The sequence below is a fragment of the Geotrypetes seraphini genome, chromosome 1, assembly GCF_902459505.1.
Source record: "Geotrypetes seraphini chromosome 1, aGeoSer1.1, whole genome shotgun sequence".
In the NCBI taxonomy this organism is placed as follows: domain Eukaryota; kingdom Metazoa; phylum Chordata; class Amphibia; order Gymnophiona; family Dermophiidae; genus Geotrypetes; species Geotrypetes seraphini.
The window spans coordinates 363,635,164-363,656,077 of record NC_047084.1 but is presented as its reverse complement, the minus strand read 5'-3'; the positions used below and the strand labels follow the sequence as shown (position 1 = coordinate 363,656,077).

At 43.8% G+C, this 20,914-nt stretch overlaps 1 protein-coding gene across 1 annotated transcript in view; it reads left to right on the top strand.

The window, feature by feature from the left end:
- Positions 1-19,258, top strand: part of LOC117345793 (phospholipid-transporting ATPase ABCA1-like) — an 815,268-nt gene extending 796,010 nt beyond the window's left edge. Inside the window, exons 49-50 of the mRNA XM_033914956.1 lie at positions 2,343-2,586; positions 18,595-19,258. Of these exons, the coding sequence (XP_033770847.1) occupies positions 2,343-2,586; positions 18,595-18,723 (373 nt within the window). The 3' untranslated portion in view covers positions 18,724-19,258. The remainder of the gene's footprint in view (positions 1-2,342; positions 2,587-18,594) is intronic.
- Positions 19,259-20,914: the final 1,656 nt, after the last annotated feature.

The following is a 20,914-nucleotide window of genomic DNA, read 5'->3' as shown; positions in this document are numbered from 1 at the left end:
CCTCGTGCCGGCGCCTCCCCTGAAAATTCCTATCAACAGTCCATATTTCTTCAACTTACTCAAACGTGTAGCTCAGTAGCTCAAGATAACATCACATCAGTCTCCCTGTATTTAAGCTGTCACTAAGGAAGCCAATACAATTCTTCATTTAAGCCCCTTGTGACTAATGCTTGTAGTACAAAAATCCATTTGTGTTTATAGTTCAATTGTCTCTCCAAAATGTACATTCATCCACCCAACTTCCATCTTGTCTAAAATTATACATAGGATATTAGAAATGTGATGGTTACATTGTATCCAATGAGATACCAAAGGAACAGTTCAATATTGATGGTTAATCTTGGATGTATGCTCATTTGAATGGATTTTCACAGGTCTTGTGGTTCTCCCTGGTTGGTCCAGGTGTCTATGGAAGGGGCCTTAGGTGCCTTGGCCAATCGTGGCCTTAGACCCCTCCCAGTACATCCAAGGATGCACTGGGAAGGGGAAGGCCCGCCATTCTGAAGAGGCGGGCTGCCTGCTGAAGGAAGTAGGCATCCTTCTGGCCGACCTTGCTGAAAAAGGTCCGGGGTCCAGGTTGGCTTTGGGGTTTGTGGAGTCAGATGTTTGGGGGAGGGGTCACGTGTTCAGGGGAGGTGCCAGCAAGAGGGATTTGGGCATCCCTCCTGTAGGAGATGTTTGTGGGGGCGAGATTTCCCTGCCAAAGCCACTGAACTGATCACGGCAGGGGGATTCCCTTGCCACGATCAGCTCAGCGGCAATGCAATTCTCTAACCAGCACCTGTGAAATGGGTGCCAGTTACAGAATCAGGCAGGTTAGGCGGGGTTAGGGGACAGATGAGATTCTGTATAGGACGCCGGTGTGTGATTATCAACTACCGCTTAGGTGGCCGCTGCAACCGATATCCTATACAGAATCAGCCCCTAAATGTTTTAAGATGCACTACTGAATCAAATGTACAGTAATGAATGTGTACCCTTGTCACTGGCTAATGACTTGCATGATAAATTTTGCTATGGTAAAATACAATATCTTACCATAGCCTATATTAATTACTCTCCATTCCCCTCCCCTACTAGCACATACCTTAGATGAGTAAAATGTTAATTTGAGTAAATCTTGCTTTAGTAAATCAGTCTCTAAATATGGTAGCTGCTTATGTTTCTTTTTTTAATATTTAATTAAATATGCAATCTCTTTTCCCTGTTTAATCTTCTTTACTTTTGTATCAGCTTTCAATAATTTTGTAGATCTCATGTCGTTACTGCCATCGAGATAGCAAATCAGAATTAACTAACCCTGTTTTGTTTAAGCTCTGTAGTAATATAACACAATGTGTTTTACAAAAAGGCTTTTTGATATTGAAGAGCATTGTTAAAGAAACCATTGTTTTGGTTTCTTTCTATCAATGACAATACAAATCATGATAGGTAAAAGCAATAAGGCCTAATCAGTCTTTTCATCAATACCATCAGCTCCTCATTCACTTCTCATTCAGAAATCTTTTGTGCTCCTCCTACTCCTCCAGTAAGAGGCTTTTCCATACATCTATCATCCTTTCTGATTTATATGAATAATCAGACTGCAAAATAGGATCTAATTTTTTGTGGATCATTAGAATGTGTGCAGCTCATGAATATGTATCTTCAAGTACACTCACTCAATTCATCATGTCTAATTTATAATTCTAATTTCTATAGACTAAATATATTCATGAGATAAATACTTCTTCAAAGAAAATTCCTATCAACAGTCCATATTTCTTCAACTTACTCAAACGTGTAGCTCAGTAGCTCAAGATAACATGACATCAGTCTCCTTGTATTTAAGCTGTTACTAAGGAAGCCAATACAATTCTTCATTTAAGCCCCTTGTGACTAATCCATTTGTCTTTATAGTTCAATAGTCTCTCCAAAATGTACATTCATCCACCCAACTTCCATCTTGTCTAAAATTATACATAGGATATTAGAAATGTGATGGTTACATTTTATCCAATGGGATACCAAAGGAATAGTTAAATATTCATGGTTAATTTTGGATGTATGCTCATTTGAATGGACTTTCACAGGTCTTGTGGTTCTCCCTATATACACCTTTCTGCAGGGGCCTTGGATCATACTGTACAGTACATACAACATATGCTAAATTGCAGTTAGTATATTTTGTCCTTATGCTTTCATTCATTATAGATGTTCATTTACTACCCTCTACAACAAATTTCTCTACAATAACATTGCCATCTATCTATCTATGTATTTAATGTTTATATATGTGTTTATGCTTGTGTATATAGTGACATAAAGATGTGTATATACAAATCAATTATGTTTGTTTCTAGATTTGGAGACGGGTACACAGTGATACTGAGAGTTGCTGGTTCAACTCCACAATTGACATCAGTTGAAGAATTTGTTGAAAACACCTTCCCTGGCAGTGTTCTTAAAGAAAAACATCATAATACTCTGCAGTATCGGCTACCATCTGGCCACACGTGCTTGTCAAATATTTTCAGTGCCTTCACCGACAACAAAGAACAGCTGAATATTGAAGATTATTCCGTTTTCCAGACAACTCTTGATCAGGTAAGATTGACACTTACTAAATCAACAGCATTACTGTGCCTTTAAGAACATGGTCTATAACAGAATTTATCCTGGGCACCTGGAATGCGCTTCCGGAGGTTGTGATAGGACAGAATACATTATGGGGTTTCAAAGAAGGATTGGATAAATTCCTGAAGGATACGGGGATTGAGGGATACAGATAGAGGTAGAGATAGGATTATGAAAGGATAGAAGGATAAAGGGGATTGAAGGGTTTTAGACAAAGGATCACCTTACAGGTCATGGACCTGATGGGCTGCCGCAGGAGCGGACTGCTGGACTGATGGACCTCTGGTCTGACCCAGTGGAGGCAACTTCTTATGTTCTATATGGCCATATTTTCTAAATTGCCCTCACCCCCCGTTTACTAAGGCCCTCTTTTCACAGTGCCAAGCGTTTTAGCGTTCATTTAGCACATGCTAAATCAACACATGTGCTAACCGCTAACGTGTCCATAGGATAACATGCACGCGTTAGTGTTTAGCATGTGCTAAAAAGCATAGCACACCTTAGTAAAAGAGGGGGTAAGTGCGGTAGAGGTTTCTACTGTGGCCCAGAGCGCTAAAAGCTCCAACGCTGCTCTGATACTCATAGAATTCCTAGGAGTGTTGGAGCAGTATTGGAGTATTTAGCGCTGCAGGTCATGGTAGCAACATCTACCATGGCTTAGATTGTAACAATTTTTTATTGACATGAAAAAAGAGAAGGCACGCAGCAGTGAATACAGCAACAACAAATGCCAGCACTGAGAAAAAGATACAGTGGCTGCATAAACCCAGACAATCATACAGAAGCATGTCAAAAATACCAGCCCAGAAAAATACCCCACCATCTCAAAATCCCGCCTCCCCCCAACCCACCCTCACCAGCACCCCCCCCCCGCCCCCCCTACGGAAGTGGAACGCCCGACATAAAAAAGCACAAACCAAATTCCCCCCCCCAGGGTCTGGACTCTGATGACCCTAGGACAACAAAACCAACTAGGCATCCCCCTTCCTCTAAACAGAACCCCTCCACAACCCCCCCTCCCAAACCCTAGACCCCAGAGCAGAGAGATGTCGAGATCCAGAACCAGCCAGGAGAAAGCCACTTCAAGTCAAGGTGTTCAGAAGCAGGCCACGTCCCCTAGGAGACAAAGAATTGACATAAGGATTCCAAATCAACAGAAAGCTCCGCCGACGCTTAAGGGAACCCCCCACCTCCCGAGCTTCCTGAAGAACCAACTCATGAAGAAGAGCTCTCAAATGCCAAAAATACGGAGGATTCGAGGAGGTCCACTGCTGCATAATACAACGACGGGCCAGGAGACACACCTTACGACACAGCCATCGAGCCCCCGGAAGCAAGGAACGAAAAGCTCCCGGTAAATCCAGTACCACCTGCTCAACCTTGCCCTCTACCGACGACTCCAAAAGCGAGCTCAAATAAGAGATAACCTCAGCCCAAAAAGCCTGCGTACACCAACAATTCCACAAAGCATGCGCAAACGTGTTTGGATCCCGACCACATTTGAGAAACAGGGGAGAAGCAACACCCCCAAATTTGAATAGTTGAGCTTGGGTGATATACCCTCTATACAAAATACAAGCATAACATTCCTGCAACATGGCTCCTCAAATTAAACGCGGCAAGCCCGCCAGATTCCGGGAAACCTCCCAAGTACCAAGGTCTAGATGGAGCTCCGAGGCCCAACTATCCCGAACCCCCAGACAGTTCCTAGGAGCCTCAAAAGAAAGCAAAGCCTGATATAAAGCGGACACCGAAGTCTGAAAAGGCTCAACCCGGGCATACAGATCCCTAATACGAGCCCCCAACGGGTGCTGAAGGGCAGTCCGGGGAAGCGTGAGAATATAATGTTTAACTTGACAGTAAGCAAAAGTGTCTCCCCAGCATCGCCCCAACCTCTTCCTCAAATCCGCTAAAGTACGCAGATCTCCATCGACGGTCAGCAGATGTTCTACCAAACAAAATCCCAACGTTTTCCAACGACGGAAACTCGAATTGTCCGAGCCAGGTACAAAATCCGGATTGCCCATCAGGGGCAACAGAGCAGACACCCGCGGGTCCCCCCCCCAGGCGCCTAACCAGACCCTCCCATGCCCCACGCATGGAAGCCAAAAGAATTGAGCCCCGAACCTCCCGTGGCAAGGTCCCCCTGGCATGTGAAGCAAGGCAAGGAGAGAATACGGGGCGTACAGAATAGTCTCAAGCGAGGTGGGGGTATATTGAGAATCTCCAAACAACCAATCCTTAAGATGCCGCAAAAGACATGCTAAATTATATAAACCAAAATTCGGAATACCAAGACCTCCCTGCTGCCACCCCCCCACCAGTAGATCATAACGCAAACGAGGTTTCCTCCCACACCAACAAAACCGAGCCAAAACCCGTCGCAGGCTCCTCAAGTCTTTCTTGAGAAGACGCAGTGGGAGGATCCTGAGTACGTAGAGCCACTGGGGAAAAATGACCATGCGAATCACCGCCACGCGCCCCAACAAAGAAAGGGGGAAATCTTTCCAACGATCTAACTGCTGCGACGTGCGATCCAAAAGCGCCCCGACATTCAAAGAATAAAGACGACCAAGAGAAGCCGGGAGCCGAATCCCTAGATAACAAAAGGAATCCGTCGCCCAACGCAGCGGAAATGAAGCCCCCCAGTTATTCCGCAAGATAGGCGATGTGGACAAAGCCTCCGACTTCCCCAAGTTCAGACGAAGACCCGCAAAGTCCCCATACTCCTGAATCGTTTCCAATAACGCCGGCAACGAGCGCTGCGGGTCCGTAAGATGAACAAAAAGATCGCCCGCAAAAGCCGCCACCTTAAAACAAAGGGAACCAAAAGAAACCCCCTGCACCTCAGGAGTCAAATGGATCGCACGCAGCAGGGGATCCAAAGTGAGAATAAACAAAAGTGGGGACAAAGGACAACCCTGTCTCGTTCCGCGGGAGATATCAAACAACGAAGAGCTGCAACCGTTCACCATAAGGGCCGCTGTTGGAGAAGCATACAAGGCCCTCAACGCCGAAACAAAACGGCCCGCAAACCCATACTTGGCCAAGGTGGCAAATAAAAAATCCCAACGCACCCGGTCAAAGGCTTTTTCTGCGTCAAAGCTGACCATAAGCGACGGCAGTTGGCGGCGTGCACAAAATTCCAAAGAGGCAAGAATGCGTCTCAAATTCTTCTCGACCGAACGGCCCCACACAAACCCAACCTGAGCCTCATGAAGAAGCTCAGGAAGAACACAAGCCAACCGATTGGCCAGAACCTTAGCCAAGATCTTCACCTCGCAATTGAGCAGGGAAATAGGGTGATAAGATTCCACCCTAGCGGGGTCACGCCCCGGCTTAGGCAGAACTATAATTTGAGCCAAGTTAAGGTAAGCCGGCATAGCCTCCGCATCCACCATGACATTGAACATAGCTGTAAGCGGCGCGACAATTTCTTCCCGCAACAACTTATAAAATTCCACCCGAAAACCGTCAGGGCCCGGCGCCTTCAAAGTCGGGCTATGACGAATAACTGAATCCACCTTCCCTTCCGACAATGGGGCATTCAGCGTTTCCAAATGGGCCGGGTCCAAACCAGGTAAATCCAAAGAATCCAAATACAGCTCCCCCGGGAGACCCTGCACCGAAGGCTCTGCATATAGCTGAGCATAATAGTCCCGAAAAGCCTGACAAATGTCCGCAGCAGCCGTAATAGGCCTGGAATCCGAAGATGTAAGGGCTACTATTGTCTGTCTGCTCTCCCTGTGAGAAATCAAACGAGCTAAGAGGCGACCGCATTTGTTACCATAAGCATAAAGACGATATTTGTAATAGGCCAGACTCTTAGCTGCCCGCTGGTGAAGTTTCTCATTCAACACGACCTGCACGTCCAACAAGGCCTGCCGGTTGACATCAGTGGGCTGACGGCCATACGCTCGACGAAGAGTCCCCAGCAGCCGGGACAAATGAAGAATTTCCCGATCCCGATTCTTTTTGGCTTGCGAAACATAATTAATAATATGCCCACGAAGAACCGCCTTAGCAGTTTCCCAAAAAAGAACAGGGTCCTCCCGGTGTTGATCATTATGAAAGCGATAATCCTTCCAACACGCCACCAACGAATCATAGAACTTGGGGTCCTGGCCCAGCCAAAGAGGATATCTCCACTGACGGGACTGCGAGGGCTGCCCCGGGGGCGTCCACTGCAACCACACCCAAGCGTGATCTGATATACCCCAGGTTTGAAGTAAGCAATAATCTTTTATTTCGGGTAACTAGAGATGGGGTACAAGAAAAAGAAAAAAAAAGTAATGATTCCCACTGTGTTTAGAAGATTCCTACTAATCATGGCCCATTCTCACACTTTGACTGGTCACTTTGCTGAGGCAGGGACTTTGGATCAGCTCGCTGCCTGATTTTTCTGGCTTGCAGAATTATTGTCATTCCTGACCAGAGTATCAGAAGTTTCCCCAATGAATTCCTGAAAATTGCCCACTGATTTCTTTACCCATTATGCAGAATCCCCTAGAGAGAGTAGCTGTAGATCTAGTGAGAACATTGGATTGAACTACTAAAGGCTTCTTGTTATAGTAGATTATGCCACCAGATATCCCTTGGCCTTACCATGGTACCATTCACCATGGCCAATATTCTCAATAGAGAAGGGTAGTGTGTGTATGTTTTAAATGTGGAATCAATTGGTGTTGTAATGTTTGAAAGGGTTTTCACAGGTTTCCAGTTTTGTGTAAATACAGTCAATTCTCAGTTATCCAACACCCATGGGGATTGGTAGATGTCGGATAAATATAGCTTCTGGTTGCTTGAGAGTTACTATTAAAAAATAGTTTGTCTCCCTTCCCACCTCACCTTTCTGGTCTGAGTCACTCTCTATTCCTCTCTCTAGCATCCCCCTACCCCCACTTGTAGGTCCAGGATCTTTTCCTTCTTATCCACCCTCCTTTCTGGTCTTAGGCACTTTCTATCTCTCCTTCTCTCTCCCCACACTCACTTATGGGTCCAGCATCCATCAATCTATCTCCCCTCTCCTGCCTTTCACCCTGCAGGTTCAGTATCCATGTCCCTTCCTCCCTCCACACACACTTCTGGTCCACTTCCCCCCTGCCCCCCTGGGGTCTGCCCTCCCTCCGCATGGGTCTGGCCTCTGATGGACCCCCTTCACTTATCTGTGGCTCTCTTGAAGCAGCAGTGGCAGCCGATCAGCAGAGGCAGCACTGTAAACAGACTGCTTGTAGCCAGCCCAGGCAGGATCTTTTCACCAAGTTGTTTCACCCAGCTGGAGATCTCAACTGATGAGACGTATGAAAAATCTTGTTTAGCAGTAACTCTTAAAACCTCCTTGATGACGATTGTGTTGAAACTTAGCTTGAGTTGGAGGCATCTTTAGAAGACAGATTTTAACTGATACTATTCACGAACACTTAGGGCTCCTTTTACTAAGCTGCGCTAGAGGTTTTAGCACGCGCTCGGCGCACGCTAGATGCTAACGCCTCCATTGAGCTGGCATTAGTTTTTCCGTGCATGCTAAAAATGCTACCACAGCTTAGTAAAAGGAGCCCTAAGACACTTTACTTCACACTGGGCACGGCTGTGCCGAACAGGAACCTGAACTATGCAATAAGAGTGATTAGAACTAATTGAATCTTTAAAACGGACTTTGAGAACATAAAGAAGAATAAAAGTCAACAGAATATGATGAATATAAGATTTAAACCTTTCATATGTAGGGTTCTGTGATATTCTGGCTAAGAGCCGGTTGATGGTTCACTGAGCACTTTATTTTGTATTGTTGTTCATGAAATTTATTTGGTAACTGATGTTATATAATGTTATGTATGTAGAATATATATGTTATGTATGTAGAATAAAAAATATGTACAACTAGTCTTTAAGCCCGTTACATTAACGGGTGCTAGAATAGATGTGTGTGTCTGTCTTTTCTTTCTTTCTGCCTTTCTCTCTCCTTGGCTATCCACCACCACCCCTTGCCTACTCCCCCTGTTCAGCAGTAGCCCTTCTTTTTACCTCCTCCGTGTCCAGCAGTACCCCTTCCCTGCTCCCCCTGTCCAGCAGTAGCCCTTCTACCTTCCTTTTACCTCCCCCCTGTCCAGCAGCACCCCTTTGCTGCTCCCCCTGTCCAGCAGCAGCCCTTCTCCCTTCCTTTTACTTCCCCCTTATTCAGCCGCACCCCTTCCCTGCTCCCCCTATCTAGAAGCAGCCCTTCTCCCTACCTTTTACATCCCCACTGTCCAGCAGCACCCCTTCCCTGCTCCCCCTGTCCATCATTACCTGCTCCCAAACCGCGGCTGCTTCCGTTGCAGTCCGGCCTCGTGCTGAGGCCTGGACATTTGTGGAAGTACCCCTTTTCCCTTACCTTCTCTCCGTTCTTGTGTCCGTGGTCCTTTTAGACTGAGTGAGGGCGGGAGGGGGGAGTTTCCACCGTGTTCTCCGCCTTCTTGTGTCCGTGGTCCTCTTAGACAGAGTTTGGGCAGGAGGGGGAAGTGGAGTGAGGGCAGGAGGGGGAGTCACTGCCGTGGTGGTCGCTATTTCAAACTGCATGCCTCTGCATGCGCAGTAGGAGCCAGAAAACCGCTGCACAGAAAACGCCACAGGCTCATTCTACTGGCATGGATGTATGGATCATGGACGCAGGGATCAAGAAGTTTGAAGTGAGCATATGCACTTAGGGTTTTATTATAGCGTATAAAGAAATTACATCTTAACCATATCAAACTTATAAAATATACCAAATAAAATAGCAGTCTATAATACTCTCATACAAAAATATCACCAATAAAAGATAAATAAATAAATAAAATCATCAGGCTAGTGCCCATGGTCAGAAGGTGCTTTTTTCTTAACCTCAAGACTTTTCTGAGCATCTACCACTCCTTGATTATGAAACCCTTTAAGTCCTCTCAAGGAGTGGGTATCAAACCCAGTTTGTTAGGATCAAAGAATAATACTGTAGGTTACACACATTCTTGCCACATTTAGTCTAGGGCTGGCTATGGCTGGTGTACATGCAGGCATTTAAATCTTATTTGTAATATGTCCAGCACTCTTTCGTAGCTTGGGGTTCTTTCTAACACCATATGTGTGCATATAACTTGAATAAATCAAAAAAATACAGAATAACACCTCCACTTGTTAGAGCACTGTCACTATAGTGTTTTTTTAACAGGAAAGAAAAAGCCTCAGTACTAGTGAGCCAAATACTTCGGGCTCTACTTAACTGACATCATAGGCATAAACAACTTTCCTGTAGTAACGCAAGGGAGAATGCTCTGGCCACATGTTTTTCATGTAATACTTACCAGAGCGTTCTCCCTTGCATTACTACAGGAAAGTTGTTTATGCCTATGATGTCAGTTAAGTAGAGCCTGAAGTAATTGGTTCACTAGTACCGAGGCTTTTTCTTTCCTGTTAAAAAAAATGCTATAGTGCCATGCTCTAACAAGTGGAGTTATTACTCTGTATTTTTTTGGATTTACGTTCCTCCACTCCTCCATGTATTTGGATATAACTTGAATAACACACTTCAGTCCCCTAAAGCACTCTTAATTACCTTAGAATCTCAGCGACACCACTCTAAGTTCAAGCAATTCATTGCCTTAAGCTTTACGTGTTAGATCTTCATGTTGGAAAAGTGATCTAACAGGATGATGGATGACAGATTAGGGATTATGCCTTGAAAAAGTTTGTGGCGAAACATGTTGGCTCAGTATTAATCCCTATCTATGCGACCACAAAGTTAAGTAAAAAAACCTATGACAAAAGGACACGTAAAGCTTAAGGCAATGAATTGTTTGAGGCTAGAGTGGTGTTGCTGAGGTTCTATGGTAATAACCCCCCTCTTTTACTAAGGTATGCTAACTGAGCATGCGCTAATCGCTAACGCGTCCATAGACTAACATGTACATGTTAGCATTTAGCACACGCTAAATTGATTAACGTGCGCTAATCAGTTAGCGCACCTTAGTAAAAGAGGTCCAAAGAGAGCTTTAGGGGATTGAAGTGTATTATTCAAGTTATATACACATATATGGTGTGGCATTTAAATCTTAAGCAAACCAATACACTAACATTCTGTAACTGCTCTTGGGCGCCTAGCTTCTGTTAGAGAATATGTTCCTACCACCTGCCCTCAGGGTGTCTAAATGGATTGCCCATTTGCTTCTGAAAAGATAAAAAATTAGAGGTTTCTATTATTTTTCTTACTATTAGAGTACTAAATGGGTGAAGGAAAGGAGGAGTTAGCTGTGCTATTTAAAGAAAATCTAATTAGCAAATCGAATTCTCCTACCACACTTATCACCCCGATAGATTGAAAGATCAGATTTAAATGAAATATAAATGTAACTAGTTGTATAAAAATACAATTTAAAATGCAGAGGGGGGATAGCAACGCAAATGATATAATCTCCAAAGAGAACCAGCAATCAAATTCTAATATCCTTGTATTGCTCGAGATAATGAAACATTAAGTTGAAGATAATAAGATTCAGAACAGTCCACAGCACACTTCAACCCATGAATGAGCAAGTGATGTATTTTATACAGCTGAGGGATGAAACAACCTGCCGAGCAGGGGCTGGGGGAGAGGGGGAGGCACTGGATATGTTCTGGGCTGAGTGAGATTATTTCCAGGACAATTAACTCATTGAACATGCCAAGAAACATTGTGGACAGTGTTTTCAAGGAGGCCTTTTATGTACTACAAGCGGTAACACAAATCAAATTATGATTTCTGTAGACTATGGAATAAAGACTTTTCTGTGTTGTTTTCCTAGTAAAATGTGGGGGGACAAGGAGAAATAAAAAATAATTACTACAAGTAGATTAAGGAGTTAATCATAACAAAGGTGGCATCTAAGAACCTGCACTTTCCTTTGTTGTTAATTATTTACATATTTTTGATTATTCAAAATGCAATTAAATGTATCTGGGCCAGCACATATGAATTCATTTTAAAAGTATGCAATCATTATGCTAATGTGGTTTTATAAAAAAATTCTTACAAAAAATTCTTTTCAAAAACAAACATACAGTGTGCTGGGACCAAATAATAGAAGAATACCTAATATGAAATTTATTTCTATCACTGAAGGGAGTAGTTATTAAGGTACAGCAAACATTGGGCTTTTACAGCACCTGAATTCACTGTAACAGTCACTAACTGTGTTAGTTCAGAATTGCAGCTTAACTCCTCTTGTATCATCCGCACATAGCACATCCCCCCATAGCACATTCTTTCAAATAGAATCCTAGTCACAAAACTCCAAAGAGCTCCACTCCCTGCCAATGACCCCCACCCTTCCATACCCCCTCTTTCCAAGCCTACCTATATACATAACATGACCATTTATTATTTTCCTCAAAAGGGGACATCTACTAATTTTCACCCCGTCCCCAATCCTGCCCTAACCCCACCCTCAATCCCGCCATTCATTTTTCATGTATACACAATATCTTTTTTAAAAAATCTTTATTCATTTTAAGCCAAAAATAAGTGCAACATATTATACAGTCATCTTATACTTTAACAGCACTTAAATTCAATCAGAATTATATTCCATAACAAATACATATATCTTCCCCTCTTCTACTTATCCAAAAATTTATACTCAAAATTTAAAATATCTTCCCACCCACCCTGGACATGTATTATCAAAGGGGAAAATCAACAATCACGCTTACAGAATTTTGTCAATGGCTCCCAAATATCCATAAACTTCTTATAATGTCCCTGTTGCATGGCCACCATGCGTTCCATTTTAAAAGTATGACACAGAGGCATGTCCAGGTGCTGGCGCAGAAGCCTTCTCCCCAACGTCAATTCTGTCGTCAGAGAGGAAGTTCTGGGCCTGGAACTTCGTCTCTGACATCAGAATTGACGTCGGGGAGAAGGCTTCTGGGCCGGCGCCTAGACATGCCTTTCCTGCGGTTGAGTTGCGGCAGCGGTCGGGGAAGCAGGGAGAGAGCCCATTCTCCCGCGATTGCCTGTCCTGTTGTTCCCACACACAGCTTCAGGACGCCGTCTCTGAATATGGGACATTTTGGCATCTTGAAGCTGTGTGTGGGGGGACAACGGGACTGGGGATCTGGTCACTTTAAGTTTGGAAGGCCTCTGAAGAGGCGTGAATGTGACACGATGACATCACATGGCTTGTGTTGGGGTGCGGTTGGAGGTGGACTGAGGAAGGGCCACATGTCCTTGTTTTTTTTCATGAAGAAATCTGGTAACCCTATTCTGGAGCCATATGGTAACTCTAGTCAGGGGCGGCAAAAAGTGGCCTTAATGCATCCATGTGCGTGTTTTTCCCACATGCTAAGGCCATCTTTGTCTGGTTATTGGTTTTGGGTTTTTTTTTTTTTGGGGGGGGGTTGTATTAACGGCCATGTCAAGCAGCTTGGTAAAAGGGCCCCTTAGAAAGGCCATGTTACTCAGGAAATTTTTATCAGGAGAAGAGAAGCAAGTGGCAACATTTCTCCAACTTAGACCAAGACAGGCTATTTTTATTTTATTACTTTCAGGAGGACGTTGTTTAAAACTCGACTCGCCAAAGCATAAAGAATGGATCGCAAAATACTCTTGTGCTGCTGCACTGCAGCTCCTCCTTCTTACGGCGTAAGCAGCTTGTGTAGACAGTGGAGGGTTGTGCATGCAACAGAGGAAGGAGAAAAGAGAGGCAGCCACGAGACTGCCCATAAGCCGGGAGGAAGGCACAAAAGGGCTGTGCCTGATCTGGGAGGAGGGCAAGAGGAAGTGCTAGGGGGCTCGTCCTTACCTCTCAAAGGCTTACACAGTGTAACTGATAAGCAGTATTTCCAGGATATTACAAAACTGCTTAGTAGGGGCTCCTTTTCACAATCTCTCGCCACTGCCTTTGGCGGGCAGCACATTTGCCACGCATATCTCCAGCCTATTCGCGGCCTCGGCACCAGGAAGGACGGGCACCGCAAGAAAGGAAGGTCCAGGCGCTGGCCCAGAAGCCTTCTCCCTGATGTCAATTCTGACTTTGGAGAGGAAGTTCCAAGCCAGTCAGGCAGCGATTGACTGGCCCGGAACTTCCTCTCTGACGTCAGAATTGATGTGCCTGGACCTTCCTTCTCTTTAGTTGGGGCTGGCAGCGGTCAGCAGTGGCAGCGGACTGGGGGGGTGTTTGAAGTGGCAGTAGGCAGCAGCAGCGGAGGACAGTCCGGGTGGGGCTGGCTTCAGCTTTGGCGCTGGAGGGAGGGGAAGTTACCGCCTGTCCCATTGTCACCACGCACAGCTTTGGGTCGCTGTTCCTGAAAACGGGACATTTTGGCATCCTGAAGCTGTGCATGGGGACAACGGGACAGGGGATCTCAAAACACGACAATCCCGTTCAAAATGGGACATATGGTCACCTTATATATAATCCCTGTGATCTAAGGGATTTAGGGCAAGAGTGATCCCCAGTTTCTCCTGCCCCAGCCAATGTCATTTTCAAAATGGTATCGGAAACTCCTAGTGGTAGTCTTGTGGTACTACTGTGTGTATGTGGGGGGGGGGGGGTGTCAAGCTGCCTCAAAAAGGGCAAATAAAAGGTGGTCCTAATTATAAACATGGGGGTTGATATTCAGCTGATAAAGTGTTTCCAGCCACAGGCTGAACTAAACCCCAATATTCTATGCTGGGGCTTATGTGGCTCCTGGCATTGAATATCTATGTATGACCACTAATTGGATGTTGTCGCAAGTCTGACTCCAGTGCCAGCCTTGTGCCAGTTAAAGGACACAGAAATAACCCCATTAAGCTGGTTAAGGTAGATCAATGTGTCTCTGCTGGGCAGAATCCCGAGTATTGTGACTCCGCTGAGCCCAGACCAAACACTAGGCAAAGAACACTATCTGCACTACTTTACAAGCACAGCCAGGGAAAACAGGACTTTGTCCCTTTAAGGGCATCCATTTTGAAGTTGCTGGCTGAACAAGTTGGGAGGCAGTCAAAGCTGAGGAGAGACCAACCCCCGCTCAGGGCTGGGCGTAGCTCTGCAAGATTTAGATGCCTAGGAGACTCAGTCAGAGAAGCAGCATGGGGAAGCTCCCATGTAGGAGGAGCTGCTGCAGCCCCAACTGCCAGAAGACATTGATATGGTATGTCCTGAGGAGGACAGTGAGCTGGCAGGAAAGAATGGGTCTGAAGCCATGGATGTGGGAATCATGCCTGAACAACCTATGGTGGAAGCCATGGAAGTAAGTTAAGCTTGCTTGTGGTTTTGGGGGAAAAAAAAAGAAATTTGTTTTTATTTTTTTGCTGGCTGAAGCCAGGACTCTGGATTGAGTTAATTTAATTAGAGCTGATGGTGTGCTCTGGAAGGGGGAAGTTTTATTTTCACACTTTCCCAAGTATTGGACCTTATGAGGTTTATTTCTCTGTTGCCCTGCTGGAAGTTTTTTTTTCTCTCTTGTCCAAGATGGCTGCCGCTGCAGTCAGGAATTTGGTTTAAGGACTCTGCTCAAGCTAAGCAGGTTCCAGCACTGCAGAAGATAGAGGTGAAGTTTGTGTTTCTTCTGAATAGTAAAAGCCTGGACTATATACAAGACCTGTAGAGATTGGGGACTTAAGTTTGCCTGACATCTGTGGAGTGGGTCTTGTGGGATGCATTTTGAAGTCTATAAAACAGTGTTTGGTTTATCCCCAAGCTACATCATCCCTCACTTCCTCCTGAATCACATCATCAAGAACACCCGCAGAATTCAACTCTTCGCCTACCCCTCCCTAAAACTATGCCACTCTAAAAAATTCCTTGACAAAACCTTCGCCTTCCAAGCTGCCAAGCTAAACCCATGGCTAACCCAAATGACCCTCAAGGCCCCCAACTACCTCGGCTTCAGAAAAATGCTCAAAACCCACCTCTTCCAAGACCAGGATCCTTAATGCCCCTTCCTAACTAAATAAACCTCCCCCCTCACCTCCTCCCCCTCCCCCCTGGCAACTCTGATCAAGTTGGTCTTGAACCGCTGTTATTCTGTTTAATCGATGTGAACCACTTGTAACTCTATTTTAATTGATGTGAACCGCCTAGAACTCTTCAGGGTATGGCGGTATACAAAAATAAAATTATTATTATTATTATTATCACATGATGACATCACATGGCTTGTGATGTGCAAATTTTGAACGTTTCAGTTTTGAATATCTTTTTTGACCTAGATCACTGGTTCTCAAACCTATCCTGGGGGACCCCCAGACAGTCAGATTTTCAAAATGTCCCTAATAGATATACCTAAGAGAGATTTGCAAATAATGGAGGTGGGAGGCATGCAAATCTGGTCAGGCATATCCTGAAAACCCGGAGTCCCCCAGGACAGGTTTGAGAACCACTGACTTAAATGACCTGCTACTACTTGTGATATTGATTGGCTCCTTTTACAAAGGTGCGTTAGGGTCTTAACGCGTAGAATAGTGCACGCTAAAATGCCACGCGCTGGCTGCTACCACCTCCTCTTGAGCAGGCGGTAGTTAATCCGGTGCATGCGCTAAAAATGCTAGCGCACCTTTGTAAAAGGAACCCTATGACTATTGTATTTTCCTTTTATGTATTCTTTTGTAAAAAATTGTAGTTCTTCCTTTTTCTCCTAATGTTTTCACGTCATAAGTATGTCTGTTTTGTTGTTTAATGTTTAATTATTTAATATGTTCATCTCCTATCTATTTTAAATTACTATGTACAATGCTTCGTACCTCTGGAGAAGCGTTTAATCAAAATTTAAATAAACTATGTATGTTCTTATAAATAACTAGACTTTAAAATTGAAACTTTTTAGCAAGATACTTTTTTGAAATATATCTCTAGGTGTTCCTAATCCTGTCCTGGGGCAATCTCCAATCAGCTGGCTTTTTGAAATATCTACAATATATATTCATGAGAGAGAATTGCATGCAGTGGAGGAGATGCATGCAAATATCTCTGCACAAATATTCATTGTCGATATTCTGAAAACCTGACTGATTGGGATTTCTCCTAGGTCTGGTTTGGGAACTACTGCTGTAACGTTTGACTGCCGTTTGTGGATGTGGAGATAAAAATATACGACCATGACAAAATGAGAAGTAACTTGCAATTTGTTTCAATCAATAGTTCTCTTATCAGTAAGTAATATATTTGATATAATTCTATCATAAATCAGGGAACTTTTACTAAAATGCATTAGGTGCTAACATGCTCCAAATGCAGCAAAAAATGGCCTAATGCAGGAAGTGCTGAAGCTTTCCATCTGAGCCTGCTAAACATGCAGTAATATTTTGAAAATGTTTTTTGAAAGGGGCAAAAAATAGGCATGGATGTGCTATTCAGCACGTGCTAACTGAATAATGAATATCTAATGGGAAAACCTATCCATCTCCTATATAGGAGACAGAAAGTGCTCCCACATTAATTTTTTAATTGTCACTCAATAAGGGGTCCTTTTGCTAAGGCACGCTAGCTGTTTTAATGTGCGCTAAACGCTAGCACGTCCATTATACCCTATAGACACATTAGAATTTAGTGCACGCTAAAACAGCTACTGCGCTGTAGTAAAAAGACCCCTAATACTGACATTAGCACATAGCCAGAAATTCAGCAATTAATAAAATGCTATTTTATGGCCATCCTAAAAAAAGGGCTTAGCAAACAGGAAAGACTCAAATTAGGTGCACTGAGTTCATTTATTAGGACAGCCTAGTAAACGCAGAGGGGCATAATCAAAAGAAACGTCTAAGTCCTTTTTGGGCCTTAGTTGCTAGTCGCTCAAAGTTGGCAGTGTCTAAAGTCCATGCCCAAAAAATACATCCAAAATATATTTTTTTGAAAATCGTATAATTATACGTCCAGCACTTTGACCAGTCAGACCTCTAAGTCGTCTATCATTATACCCCATTCTCATCCAAAAATTTGTCCAAGTCAAAAACGCCTAGAACAAGACCTTTTGGATGTGGGAGGGGCCAACAAAGTGATGGACTGGACACCTAGACATGGCAACACAGTAGTGGGGCACCTTACTGGGCACTGCTACGAACTTCACAAAAAGGGTGCCAATAAACATCATACCACAACTCCCTTATAGGTCATGGTAAATCCCCCAAAACGCCCCCAAAAACCTACTAAATCCACCTGTTTACAACCCCAATAGTTCCAGACTACTTAAGACACCTCTGTGCTGCTGTACTAGGCTTTCCTATGCCAGGTGCTGATGTTCTGGAGACAGGTAAGCTATTATTACGATTTTTATGGCGGTGGTCACTGGGGGAGTGTGTGAGGGTCTGTACCACATCTCTACAGTGGTTATCTGGTCACTTTGGAAACCTTCTGGGAACTTAGACCTGGTTTTCATCGCCTAAATTGCTACGTATAAGTTCCGTCTAGGCAGCCTGGTTAAACTTTTGATTATACTTGCAGTACAACTAAGTCTAGGTCGGCCCACGTCCCGCCCAAATTCCACCCTCACCACTCCTCTTAAAACACCCCTTTTAGCTCTGGGTGTACAGCAGCACTGAAGAAGCCAAAATCATTTTGAGATACGTCCAAAACCCAGTTCAATTATCGGCATTTCGATGACTTGTCTTACTGATCGTCCAAGTGCTGATTTAGGCCGGTTTTTTGACGTATTTCCGTTTTGATTATGAGCCCCATAGAGTATGATATCTGGTCTATTTTCGGCCTCTATAAACTTAGCTGGATAACCTCCCTCCCTTTTACCAAACTGTGGTAGAGGTTTCTACTGTGGGCCAGGGCACTAAATGCTCCGAAACTGCTGCAATGTTCATAGAATTCCTGTGAGCATCAGAGCATTTAGCACCCAGGGCCACGGTAGAAACCTCTACCATGGCTTAGTTTATAGCTTTATAAAAGGGGCCCTAAGATACTAAAGATTAAATTGATTATGATGATTAGTGTTAAGAGAATGTGTTAATTAGGCAGTATATCAAATTTGAAACTAATTATAATGATTTAATTTTTTTGGCAGGTGTTTGTCAATTTTGCTAAGTATCAGAGTGAAGAGGATACTGTGGAGCATGTCTATGAAAATCCAGTTGAAGTAGAATCAGATGTACCTCCATTGGCAAACGAGATGTCTCCTACGAGCAACGTTTAAAAGTGTACATCTCAGCAATTATTTCCAGCAAACAGTACAGTTAGTGCCCCGTTTGGTTGCGTTAAATGGCCAAAGGAAAGTTGAATGTGTTTAACTTGCGACAGGGGTAAATGGAAACTCAAAATATACAGCACTTACTTTTTATGTGGAGCACCATTTTAGAAAGGATGTTCAAACCGGAATTTAAATGTCCTGGTTGAACCATCTCATTCCACAAGTATTTCAGAACAGGATCTGTATAAAAATTATATTGCACTTTTTGTTGGCATTAAAAACCAAATAAAGTTAAAAAAAAAAAAAAAGAATAGGATCTGATGTACAGCCTGTTCTAAACTACTTGGAGAAATGGGCATTTATGTGCTGTTGATATGTAGGATGAACATCTGCATCAAACCCATGCTGCTCCTTGTGAACCTGGGCAAGTTACTCGGTCCCCCATTGTTTCAGATATATATATCTCCTAAACTTACTTGCTCCACTTCATCACTGACGCTGAAACCGTGGATTGAAGACAAAGTTTTATTTTATTTTTCTTTCCAGCTTATGATTTATCTTTAATCTTATCTATTGTTTTGCCTTTTGTCTTTGTTTTGTTCTATTTCTATCATTTAAATTTCTCCAGAATTCTACTGTTCAACGGCTCCCCCTTCTGCTTCTATTCCTTTCTCTCCTCTCTTCTACCTTCCAAAGTATTTAGATCAATGCTGTCTTGTTAAAATGTTTATTTTATTTTTATTTTTCCTCTAACTCTACTTTTCACTTCTCTATTACCCTCCAGGTACTTTAGTTAGATTGTGAGCCTTCGGGACAGTAAGGGAATTTTTCAAGTACCTTTCTTATTTCTAATCTTAATGTATATTTTCTGTAAACCGCTTAGAACCTAACGGATGTAGCGGTATATAAGAAATAAATTACATTACATATATTAAATAGATTGTGAGCCCGCCTGGACAGACAGGGAAAAATGCTTGAATACCTGAATAAATTCATGTAAACCATTCTGAATTTACCTGGGAGAACTATACAGAAAAATAAATGCATAAATAAAACATCTAAAATATTGTTCTCTTAGGCTGGCATCATGATTGTTACAGTTGCCTGGGTCTTGCCACATCTGGGTAGGTAGAACAGACGTTTCAGCCATAAGGTTATGGCTTTCTTCAAGGTGGGCACCATTTCTGTTATGGAACAGCAACATACTCATTTATGTGCTTGAATATAAATGTTTATCTTACCCATTTTAGAAACATAGGGGCACAGTTATCAATACGGGCTACTACCATTTTTCCCCGAAAATAAGACCTAGCCCAAAAATAAGACCTAGCATGATTTTCGGGGTAGGTCTTAATATAAACCCTACCCCCGAAAATAAGCCCTAGTCGCCGAGAGCAGCAGTGCTTCCCCCTCCCCCGACTCATCTCTCCCTCCCATCTGAACCGCGAGACCGAAATAAATACCTTATAACAAACTGGCAGCGTCAGCAGCAATCTAGGCAGGCTGCTTCGCAGCCTTCTATCTTCCGGGTGTTCCTCTGCTGCGTTGCTGATGACAAAGCCGCTAAGACAAATACGCGCAGGATGTCAGCGCGCCGGATTAAAAGGTAACTTCAAAGCGCTCGAAGGGGGGGAAAGGAAGGAACCCCCCAATTTTACTTAGAAGTGTTGGCGCTACTGTTGGGTTTGGGGAGGGGGAATGCCCCCATTAGAGAGGAAAGTGTAATTTCCCCCTATGTTTTAGTGAAAAATTACAGTTTCCTTTGTAAGTAGGGGGGTTCCCCCCCCCCCAACGGCAGCAGCGTAAGCATCATAATTTCCTTAAATGTAATGGAGGTAATACTCAGCCTGCAGCAGTAAACACCTAACAAGCTGCTTCCAGCCGTGGGCTCACTTATCCCCCAGACATTCAGTGCCAGGCTCTGCGTGGCTCCTGCCACTGAATATTGGGATATGTGTGCTGACTGAAAAGTTAACCAAGCCCCAGCCAATATTTAGACTGTTGCCCAGTTAACTCTGTGCATAAACTCCCCTCTTTTGCTACGGTGCGCTAGCCGGTTTAGCATGCACTAACAATTAGTGTGCGCTAAATGCTTATGCGCCCATTATATTCTATGGACGCATTAGCATTTAGCGCATGCTAATCATTAGCATGCGCTAAATCAGTTAGCGCGCTTTAGTAAAAGGACCCCAAAGTT